The sequence below is a fragment of the Cornus florida genome, unplaced genomic scaffold, assembly GCF_030987335.1.
Source record: "Cornus florida cultivar Cherokee Brave unplaced genomic scaffold, ASM3098733v1 CherokeeBrave_3.0.0_Hap2_Chr04, whole genome shotgun sequence".
In the NCBI taxonomy this organism is placed as follows: domain Eukaryota; kingdom Viridiplantae; phylum Streptophyta; class Magnoliopsida; order Cornales; family Cornaceae; genus Cornus; species Cornus florida.
In genome coordinates this window covers 75899809-75912156 of record NW_026775574.1, presented here as the reverse complement: position 1 = coordinate 75912156, position 12348 = coordinate 75899809, and the positions used below count along the sequence as shown (strand labels likewise).

Sequence of the window (12348 nt, the reverse complement as noted above, 5' to 3'; positions counted from 1 at the left end):
GCCAATTAAATAATTAAAACACTAACAAGTAATTCCAATCAAATAACTAAACCAATTACACTTAAACCATTAATACCACTTAAATAATTAAAACACTAACAAGTAATTCAAACCAAATAACTAAAAATAAATATCACTTAAATAAATTAAATCACCACAAAAGAAATAAATTAAATTACCACAAAAGAAAACAATTAAGCACCTAATAAAAAAAATAATGACACACAATCAAATAAAATGCACTTAAATAATAAATTAAATACCATTAAATACGAGGAATATCCTTTTTAAAATTAGGGGTATTACATTCTTCCCCCCTAACAAAAGGAATTCCGTCCTCGGAATTCACTCTTACCTTCTTCCAATATTTCAGGAAACCGTGAGCAAATGACATCCTTTCGTTCCCAAGTGGACTCAGACTTTTTGTGATGACTCCACTGAACACGCACCAAAGGAATAACCTTATTACGAAGAATTTGATCTCGTCGGTCGACAATACGACACGGTGGCTCTAAATAAGTTGCATCCGGCTGCAACGCAATCTCCCCAACATCGATATGCTGATACCGATCCTTATCTTGAAGAAATTTCCGCAACATGGAAACATGAAACACGTTGTGGACGCGATCCAAAGTATCCGGAAGTGCCAACCAATAAGCAACAGCTCCAATGCGATCCGTAATCATGAATGGACCAACAAATCACGGTGACAACTTCCCTTTCTTCCCAAAGCGCATAACACCCTTCATAGGAGACACTTTGAGTAGAACCTGATCCCCAACCTGAAACTCCAAAGCCCGAGTACGACGATCAGCATAGCTCTTCTGCCTACTTTGGGAAGTACGCATGCGATCTCGAATAAGAGCAATCTTTTCAGAGGTATCCTTGATGAACTCAGGACCTAAGAATCGATTCTCTCAAACCTCCATCCAACAAACAGGTGATCGACACGGTCGACCGTATAATGCCTCAAATGGTGCCATACCAATAGTCTTCTGGAAACTATTGTTATAAGCAAATTCCACAAGTGGCAAATATTCCTCCCAGTGGCCCTTGAAATCCAGAACACACGACCGAAGCATATCTTCCATAATCTGATTCACCCTCTCAGTCTGTCCGTCAGTCTGAGGATGATAAGTAGTACTAAGGTGTAACTCTGTACCTAAAGCCTGCTGAAAACTCTTCCAAAATCCAGATAAAAAGCTCGAATCCCTGTCCGATATAATAGACAATGGAATGCCATGTAGCTTCACAATCCTGAAATGTAAAGCCTCGCCAACTGCTCCGAAGTGTAGTTAGTGCAAATAGGCAAGAAATGAGCTGACTTGGTCAACCTATCCACAATGACCCATATGGAATTATGCCCCTTGAAAGAATTTGGCAACCCTTCTACAAAATCCATAGATATACTCTCCCATTTCCACTCCGAAATTGGTAGTGGCTGTAGAGCTCCTGGCGGCCTCTGATGATCAATCTTTACCATCTGACAAGTACTACATTGAGAAACAAAAAAGAGCAATGTCCCTCTTCATACCTACCCACCAAAACTGCCGCTTCATATCTTGATACATCTTATCACTTCCTGGATGAACAGAGAACTCAGAGTGATGAGTCTCAGTCATCACATCCTTCCTCAAATTATCAGCACAAGGTACCACTAACCGTCCCTTGTACCTTAAACCTCCATCAGCCGCAACATAGTAGAATAGAACCTCTCCGGAAGCTATCTCTGCGACCTTGTCGACACACTGCTGATCGGTGAGTTGTGCTTGTAAAACCTTGCGAATGATGGAAGGTGTAACCACCATGCAAGCCATAAAAGCATCCGATAACTCATCCACACTCTTTAAAGCATTCCACTCAGTAGTGAATAGAGCAGAAAGACTACCAACAGGTCGGCGACTGAGTGCATCCGCCACTATATTCGCTTTCCCTGGATGGTACTGTATAGAAAAATGATAGTCTTTTACAAACTCCAACCACCTGCGCTGTCTCATATTTAGCTCCCGCTGAGTGAACAAGTACTGCAGACTCTTGTGATCACTGAATAATCTGAAGGACTCACCCAACAGATAATGCCTCCAAATACGCAAGGCAAAGACCACTGCTACCAACTCCAAATCATGTGTTGGATAATTAAGCTCACGAGGCTTAAGTTTCTGAGATCCATAAGAAATCGGTCACTCCTCCTGCATCAATACACATCCAAGACCCTGCAACGAAGCATCCGTGTAAACAAAATACTCTATCCCGCTCTGCGGAGTAGCCAGAACCGGTGCAGAAGTCAGCTTCCTTTTTAGCTCATCCAAAGCTCGCTGACAGTGTTCATCCCACACGAACTGTACACCCTTCTTGGTCAGATGAGTGAGTGGTCCTGCTATCTTGGAGAACCCCTGGATGAATCTCCTGTAATATCCTGCCAGACCGAGAAAACTCCGAATCTCAGTAGGTGATGTAGGCTGTCCCCACTCAACCACCACTGAAACCTTGGCCGGATCCACTGCTATCCCCTTTTCTAACACCACGTGACCCAGAAATTTCATCTCCCGCTCTAAAATTCACACTTCTCAAACTTGGCATATAACTGGTGCTCACGAAGCGTCTGCAAGATTATGCGAAGATGTCTAGCATGATCGTCCTCCGACCGAGAATAGATCAAGATGTCATCAATAAAGACAATAACAAACTGATCCAAATAAGCCCGGAAGACTCTATTCATTAAGTCCATGAATACTGCAGGTGCATTAGTCGTCCCAAACGGCATAACTCGAAACTCATAAGAACCATATCGCGTGAGAAATGCTGTCTCAGGAACATCCTACTCCCTGACCCTCAGTTGATGATACCCAGAACGCAGATCAATCTTGGAGAAATATGTGGCTTCCCTTAACTGATCAAACAAGTCATCAATCCTGGGCAAAGGATACTTGTTACGAATCGTAACCTTATTCAACTCCCTGTAATCTATACACAGACGAAGCGAACCATCATTCTTCTTTACAAACAGAACCGGTGCTCCCCAAGGTGATGTACTCCTACGAATAAAACCCTGGCTGAGTAACTGCTGAATCTGATCCCTCAGCTCTCTCATCTCTACCGGTGCCATCCTATAGGGTGCCCTAGCAATAGGCGCAGTGCCTGGAGCTAAGTCTATCACAAAATCAATCTCGCGACTAGGTGGCAACCCTGGAATCTCCTGAAATACATCCGGGGAATCCTGTACAATCCGTATGTTATCCAATGACATAGTAATCCCCTCCTCATTTTCCTCCTCCATATGGAACAAATAGGTACTACCGCCCCCTTTAGAACGTGGCATAGCTACTACATACATATCCTGACCAGGTATGGTAAAAATAATAGATCTATCAAAACAAATAACTTGGGCATGGTAGTGAGACAACCAATCCATCCCAAGTATCACATCATAAGTGTGCATGTCCTGGACCAATAGATTGGCTAGAAATCTGAGTCTGCCAATATCTAGTGTCACAGGCCCATCACTCTCATGTATAATAGCTGTATCACCCAATGGTGTAGAAATACCCTGAGGTCTAGTGTATACCCTCATCCTCATCCCAGACAAAGCAACAAAAGTCCTAGCTACAAATGAGTGTGTAGCACCCGTATCAAATAAAACACGTCTATGCAAACCATGAATAAGAAACTTACCCTCAATAGTCTGAGGTGCCTGAACATCCTGTGGCATGGGGTTATACACCCTGCCATAGTGCAACTGCTGTGGTGCCTGTCCCTGAGTCTGCGACGGTGCCAGTAAAGCCAGATGTGTCTGTCCCTGAATCCGTGGAACCTGTGGAGCTGGTAGAGGCACTGGCGCCCTCTGTCCCTACTGCACATACTGTCTCTGTCCCTGTCCTTGTCCTGCTTTAGGACACTGCCTGGTGGTATGACCATACTCTCCACAAGTGTAACAACTACCCTGGAAAGTACCAAATGGCCTCTTCTGTCGGTTAGCCTGTGGCTGACCCTGTCCTGCCTATGGTCCCCCATTCTGTTGCCTCTGAATAGGTGCCCCATTCCGGTGAGCATCTGAACCACCTTTGTGCTTCTTCCAAGGCTGTTGTCCTTGGAACTTGCCTTTGTCATTCTGCCAGTGACCATTGCCATTCCCCTTTTCAGCTGACTGATTAGTAGAGTCTTTATCTCCCCGCTTTTCACCACGAGCCTGTCTAATGTCCACAGTCAACTAATACTGTTGTAGAGCGGCGTCTACCACCTGAGCATAGGTAGTATAGGCTGGACTACCTGTAATAGCTCTCTTGATAGACCACATCAGTCCCTTGACAAAACTATTACGCTTCTTCTCCTCTGTATCCACCTCCTCCGGTGCAAAGAGAGACAAGCTTGTGAATTGCTGCTCATACTCCGCCACTGTCATGTTTCCCTGCTGCAGACTTAGAAACTCGGTCTTCATAGCTGCCCTGACTGCATAGGGAAAATATTTCTCATCAAAGCGAGCACTGAACTCATCATAAGACAATGTCATCCTCTCCTCTGAGGTGGTAACTGACTCCGTAGTGCATCCCCAACTAGCTTGAAAGTAGCAAGCATCTGCTTTTGAACCTCCGTGCACTGAACCAAACCAAGATGACGCTCAATGTCCTGTTTTCACTGGTGAGCTGCTCTCGCATCGGTTGAGCCTGAGAACACAGGTGAACTCCCCTTTGTGAAAGATCTCCTAGCCTTTCCCCAAGAATCCGTCTGAACCACTGGTGCTGGTACAGGTGCCGGCTGTACCTGAGGCTGATTCCGAAGTGCAGCTGTTACCCCAGCCTCTATAGCCCGAGCAACAAGGTCATTGAGGTGAGGAGGAATCTCTAGATCTCTGACCTGGTCCAGAGTCTGTTGAACATTCTCCTGTTCCTCCTGAAACTGATCCATGTAATCTTGAAACCCAAGCCTTTGCTGCTCTTCCTCCATTTGCTGACGCCGTAGGAGATATTGTTGCCTACGTGTCGTTCTCCTTTCCTTCCTAGTTCCTTGCATGTTCTGTCCATTTCTAGCGTTAACCATCTGTTAACACGAAAAGACAGACGTCAGTACCCTTTCTATACGAACCATAAGGAATACAACGAATCCTAACTTAAGCTCTATTCAAGAGAAAACGCTACGCGGAAGACTTAATACGAAAACATCCTAGAGACACTTGAACCTGGAGTGCTCTGATACCAACTGAGATACCCCTCGGATCCGAGACACAGGTTGATCAGGCCCAGGCCCAAACCCGAGGGAATATCAAACAATTAATATTTTATAATGAACACGGAATACAAAATAAATTAAGAAATGAAATTAAAGCTGGAAGGAACTAAAAATAGAATCCGTAAAATATTATAATTATTAAAATCTATCAAACCCAAACTTCAAAACTCCATCAGTTTACAACTTGGGAATCCATCTCTAGTGGACCCTTATTAAACATCCAAATGGAAGATAGAACAACTGTAATAAACGTCCAGAAATAAAACTATAGAGAGAGCCCTACATCGTCGGAAGAGTGAATAGAGACCTCTGCTCAGCACGAACACGTCTAAGCCTGGAACTGTCGTGTACCTGAAAAATAGAAGTGGGTCAGGCCCACGCGCAAGTTCTATACTACTACAATCCAAATAGAGGCCCGATACGCATGTACATCCTAAACAATTCAACAATAGCTAATAGTCCGTAAATATATATATATATTCATACTAAAGGACTCTCACTGGACTACAGGCCGGTCTCAACCTGAATAGAGTTAACATGCTAAAACGCACACGAAGTGGGCATATGTACCTATAACTAAATAGGGTACACCTCGAACCATCGTAGCCAGCTACACATCCCGATGCATATACGCTCCCTAGCCATCGGTCCTGAGGCTCAAGCTCATACCGAGGCACCATAACAGTACATCTATAAAACCCATCCATAATCCCTGGTATTGCCGCTCAACAAGTAATTGCCATGACAATACAAATCCACGGGACTTAACTTTTAGTTAATCCCATCCTTATTCCAAGTAGGTGGGTAATGGTATTGTTTTAAAAACCAAACCCATCCTTAGTATGCCACCGTCCCATACCGGCGCCTACTTTTTAATCCTCCAGTAGTCAATAATACCAATAAATCAAGTATATATCAATTAAATTCCAACATCCAACATTCAATGTTAGCAGTGATAAAATAAGCATTGATAAACAGGGTCACAACAACAACATATACATGCCCAATTTAAGTTGTTCCCTTTAGTCTGATATAAAGACAGAATTAATTAAAACTTTCATTTAACACCTTACAAATGACATACAGATATGTAGGGTATGTATCACAAAATCCTAACCTCCACAGTTGATACTAACTATGATAATGTAAGCATCAAAATAATATTCACAGTATGTATGTAGACATGCTCAAATTATAGTGTTCCACAAAACCGATCTAGTGTTAAACTCAAATCCTCCTAGTATTTAAGTTCCAACAGTTACTATTACAGAAGTTAAGATAGCTATCATCTAGACCCATCCTTCCAATAATTTATACTAGCAGTGGTAAGGAAAAACGTGAACCACAGAACCACAATGCATCCACAAACATGCTTAGTTTAGGTTGAACAAGCATACAACACTACTGTAACTACCAGTTTCATAGCAAAACAGATATCATTTTAGTTTGGTTTAATCTTCATTAATCCTGAAATCATTTAAGAGTGCAAAGAGTATGAAGCCTAAGGGAAAGAGTAAGGATAGAATCTTGCCTCAGAAACTTTTGTTCAAAGTTTCAACGTCGTCTTCTTAAAAAATCCCGGCAAGTTCCAAAACTCGGTTACTGTTCATGGGTACGAAACACTATTCCCGAACTCAAAATCTGATCTCCACCGTTCAGATTGTGCGATACTGAGTCATGAACCTATTCTCCAAATTTCAGCTCGATCGGACCACGGACGAAGCAGAATCGGGTGTTTGATGAAATCTGGGCAGAATGGAAAAAAAAAACCTGTGCGACCCAGTTACTGTTCATGGGTACGAATCATTGTTCCCGAGGTCAAACTCTGATCTCCACCGTTCAGATTGTACGTCACTGGGTCGTGAACCTCTCCTCCAAAATTCAGCTCGATCGGACCACGGACGAAGCGGAATCGGAGCTTTGATCAAACCTTGGCAGAATGTGAAAAACTGCGTTTTTCCTTCTCCACTTCCACAAAACGTGTGCTTTGTTTAAAAAAAACCCTACACAGACGTCTATCTTATACTTATAGAGTTTTCTTAAACCCTAGGTTCATTTAAGTCCAACTCACAATCCTAACCGGCCCATCCAATTAACGTAGAAACCTAACGACGGCTATAATATAAAACCCTAATTTATACTGTAATTAAAACCCTAGTTAGATGTATTTACCTAATTACCCTATTCACCATTAAATACTTAACAAATAATCTAATTGAACAAAATAATCATTAGTAAACCCAATTAAACCCAAATAAGACACACATAAAATAAGACACACATAGAATAATTAAACCAATTACACTTAAACCATTAATGCCAATTACATAATTAAAATACTAACAAGTAATTCCAATCAAATAACTAAACCAATTACACTTAAACCATTAATGCCACTTAAATAATTAAAACACTAACAAGTAATTCAAACCAAATAACTAAAAATAAATATCATTTAAATAAATTAAATCACCACAAAAGAAATAAATTAAATTACCACAAAAGAAAACAATTAAGCACCTAATAAAAAAAATAATGACACATAATCAAATAAAATGCACTTAAATAATAAATTAAATACCATTAAATACGAGGAATATCCTTTTTAAAATTAGGGGTATTACACATTGCATGCCAAACTGACTGGAAACGAAGAAAATCACAAAAACTGAGGAATGAGATGTCTCAAAAAATTGGAGCCACCTCCTTTAGACCTTAGAGCCGGCTCCCCCACTTGGGAGCCGCTTCTAATTCCAAGGGAGCCGGCTTTCTCCATGGGAGAGCCGGCTCTCTCCCTCTCTGTCGCGTTTCTTTGTTTTCCCTCTTCCTTAGACGACTTCTGTAACTTCTCTGTCCTACTGCGATGGTTCCCAGATGCTGTAATCTAATCCCAGAGTATTCCAGTCCATGTTTAAGTCTTAACTACATTACATACATGGGTTTTAAACAGAGAATTATGCAAGCAAACAACACCTTTTTAGCAGTTTAAGCAAGCATGCAACCATACAGTTTTAATTCAAGTTCTAGCATAAACAGATAATGTTTTATTGATTCAATCAACCCTAGAATTATTCAGGGATGCAAAGAACACGAAACCTATGGGAGAGAGTAAGGATAGAACTTGGCTTACACCGACGTTCGTCTAAGTTTTCCAGCGAAACTCTCTCTGTTGGCTCACTGTTTTCCTTCCCAGCCGTCTCCAATTCCCTCAGCCCTTACTATATCGTAATAGTTTTTCTAAAACCCTAGTCAGAATATTACTTGAATATTTATAGGCCACTAACCTTAGGTTCAATTAAACCCTAAACATAATCCACTTGGCCCATAGAAAAACTAGGTTAAAACTATGACGGCTGAATTGAAAACCTAATACAAAATAACCTATATGTATGCACGTTAAAACTAAGTAAATTTAATTAAATAATGCATTAAAACAAAAAAAATTAAATAATTAAACCAATTAAATAATTAACACCACTTAAATAATTAAACCAATTAAATTAAAACAATTAGTTACTCAATTAAAGCACACTAATTAAATTAAATAACTAATAATTTAAAAATTAACACATATACACTTCAACAATTTAAAAATACAATTTAAACAATAAAAATAATAAATTAAAATACCAGGACTATCCTTTTGAAATTAGGGGTATTACATTCTTCTCCCCTAACAAAAGGAATTCCGTCCTCAGAATTCGCTCTTACCTTCTTCCAAAATTTCAGGAAACTGCGAACTAACGACATCCTCCTGTTCCCAAGTAGACTCAGCCTCATTGTGATGACTCCATTGAACACGAACCAAAGGGATAACCTTATTACGAAGGATTTGATCCCGACGATCGACAATACGACATGGTGGCTTCAGATAAGTTACATCCGGCTGCAACTCAATCTCCCCAACATCGATATGCTGATACTGATCCTCATCTCGTAGAAATTTTCGCAACATGGAAACATAGAACACATTATGGACATGATCCAAATTATCTGAAAGTGCCAACCGATAAGCGATAGCTCCAACTCGATCCGTAATCATGAATAGACCGACAAATCGTGGTGACAACTTCCCTTTCTTTCCAAAGCGCATTACACCCTTCATAGGCGACACTTTGAGTAGCACCTAATCCCCAACCTGAAACTCCAAAGCATGTGTGCTACGATCCGCATAACTCTTCTGCCTACTTTGAGTAGTACGCATGCGATCTCTAATAAGAGCAATCTTCTCAAAAGTATCCTTGATGAACTTAGGACCTAAGAATCTGCTCTCACCAACCTCCATCCAACAAAAAGGCGATCGATACGATCGGCCGTATAACGCCTTAAATGGTGCCATCCCAATAGTCTTTTGGAAACTATTATTATAAGCAAACTCCATAAGTGGTAAGTAATCCTCCCAATGGCCCTTGAAGTCAAGAACACAGGACCAAAGCATAGCCTCCATAATCTGGTTCACCCTCTCAGTCTGTCTATCAGTCTGAGGATGATAAGCAGTGCTAAGATGCAACTCTGTACCCAAAGCCTGCTGAAAACTCTTCCAGAATCCTGACACAAAGCTCGAATCCCTGTCGGATATAATAGACAACGGAATGCCATGCAACTTCACAATCTCTGAAATGTAAAGCCTTGCCAACTGCTCCGAAGTGTAGTCAGTGCAAATAGGTAAGAAATGAGCTGACTTGGTCAACCTATCCACAATGACCCATATGGAATTATGCCCCTCGAAAGAATTTGGCAATCCTTCCACAAAATCCATAGAAATGCTCTCCCATTTCCACTCCGGTATCGGTAGTGGCTGTAGAGCTCCTGGCGGCCTTTGATGATCAATCTTGACCATCTGACAAGTACTACATCGGGAGACAAAAAGAGCAATGTCCTTTTTCATACCTGCCCACCAAAACTGCCGCTTCATATTATTTATTTATTTATTTATTTTTTTGTGTTCTGTTTTGTTATATAAATACCGAGTACAGAGGAGTATTATAGTAAAGTAATTAAAATAATTTTTTTTTAACATTTTTTTTTTTCATAATTGAGTTTTGGTTGGCCCACTTGAGTTACAACACTAGGATAAACTATGTTTTTGGTTGGTCTATATATACTGAAATTGTAACACGTTTAAAATCTAGGCTCCGTTTGTTCCGATGTAAAATATTTATTTTAGAAAATATTTTCATTTTTTAGGTAAAATATTTTTTTATTTGTACTTTTCGATGTTTTGTAAAAGTTTAGGTCGAGATTGAAGTCGAGTCCTTTGGGCAGAATATATAAAATAACTTATCAAAAATTAATAAATAAATTATTTTTGTAAAATTTTAATATATTTTTCTATCGTAAATATTTTACGACAACCAAATACCAGAAAATAAAAATTATATTTTTTGAAAAATAATTTACATCCAAACAAAAGGAGCCCTAATCATCAATAAAAACTTTATAAATATTGCACCTTAATCTTCTCTGAGTCCAACGAAAGAATTTCCACCAAGAAATTTTGTTTCCTTTTCTATTTAGGGAACTCTATTGTAAATGAATGAATTTTTTTTTTTTTATTATTTTTTTATTTTTTATAATATATATATGGAGAATTAGATCCCATATATATAAATATATATTCTTAATCGGACCTTATTAGAAAATTGGGAAAGAAAAAATATCATTCATTTACAATTTTGTATAAGAGACGTGAATAAATACAGAGTTCCCTAAATAGAAAAGGAAACAAAATTTCTTGGTGGAAATTCTTTCGTAGGACTCAGAGAAGATTAAGGCGAAATTCAATCATGACCAACTTGCAAAGAAGACGTTGAAAATGTTCACTTGCTAATGGCTTCGTAAAGGCATCAGCAAGCTGCTTGGATGAATGTAAATAAGCTGTTCGAATCAATCCACACTGAATTTTTTCACGAATGAAATGACAATCCAATTCAATGTGCTTTATGCGCTCATGAAAGACAGGGTTGGCATCAATATGAAGAGCGGCTTGATTATCACAAAATAAAGTAGATGTTGGTGAAGTGGCCCCAAAATTAGCCAAAAGAAAAGTTAGCCACTGGAGCTCACATGTTGCTTGAGCCATGGCACGATATTCAGCTTCAGTGATGAACGTGAAACAACATGTTGTTTTTTAGTCCTCTAAGAGATCGGACTTGAACCAAGAAAACTACAATATCCATTTGTAGGCCGGCGTGTAATTGGACAACTAGCCCAATCAGAGTCAGCATAAGCTATAAGTTGAAGAGAACTCGTAGAAGACAATAAAATACCCTTACCAGGACAGCCTTTCAGATAATGTAAAAGACGTAGAGCAGCATCGTAATGAGGTTTCGGTGGAGCCTGCATAAATTGACTGAGGATATTCACAACAAAAGAATATCTGGGCATGTAATCGTCAAATAAATAAGGTGGCCTATAAGCTGGCGATAAATGATTGGATCAGACAAGGGATTTCCCTCAACGTCACTCAACTTGAGATTTTGTTCCATAGGTGTGCGAGCAGATCGACAACCCAACATACCCATGTCAGTCAAAATGTCCAAGCTGTACTTCCTTTGATAAAGAAGAATACCACGTGAGGAACGAGCAATCTCAATACCAAGAAAATATTTTGGAAACCCAAGATCCTTGATACGGAACTGAGCATTCAACGTAGCCTTTAGAGCTTTAATTTCATCTATGTTATCACCGCCAATTAAAATATCATCAACATAGACTAAATCAAATGTAGAACCACGATACTCATCATGTTTAAAAAATAAGGAATAATCAGCTCTAGACTAAGAGTAGTCGGCAAAGCACAAAGATTAAGAAAATTTAGCGAACCAATTGCAGCTCGCTTGTTTGAGCCTATATAAAGACTTGTTCAATCGACAAACTCGATTCTCCCCCTGCCTGTGATAACCTGGAGGAATTTTCATATATACTTCTTCATTTAAGTCTCCATGAAGAAAAACATTATTATATCAAGTTGATGTAAAGACCACCCTTTGATGGAAGTAATGGCAAAAAAAACATCGGACAGTGATCATTTTTGCAACAGGGGCAAATGTTTCATTATAATCAATGCCTTCAGTTTGTGTAAATCCTTTGGCTACGAGGCGAGCTTTATATCTCTCAATAGTC

General features: G+C 39.7%; 1 protein-coding gene across 1 annotated transcript; it reads right to left on the bottom strand.

Moving 5' to 3' along the window:
• Positions 1 to 11361: 11361 nt before the first annotated feature.
• LOC132305141 (uncharacterized mitochondrial protein AtMg00810-like) lies at positions 11362 to 12143 on the bottom strand. The gene is made up of 3 exons (XM_059802822.1): positions 12102 to 12143; positions 11685 to 12002; positions 11362 to 11562 (listed from the first exon to the last, which is right to left on the bottom strand). The coding sequence occupies exons 1-3, from the start codon at positions 12141 to 12143 to the stop codon at positions 11362 to 11364; spliced, it is 561 nt and encodes a 186-aa protein (XP_059658805.1).
• Positions 12144 to 12348: the final 205 nt, after the last annotated feature.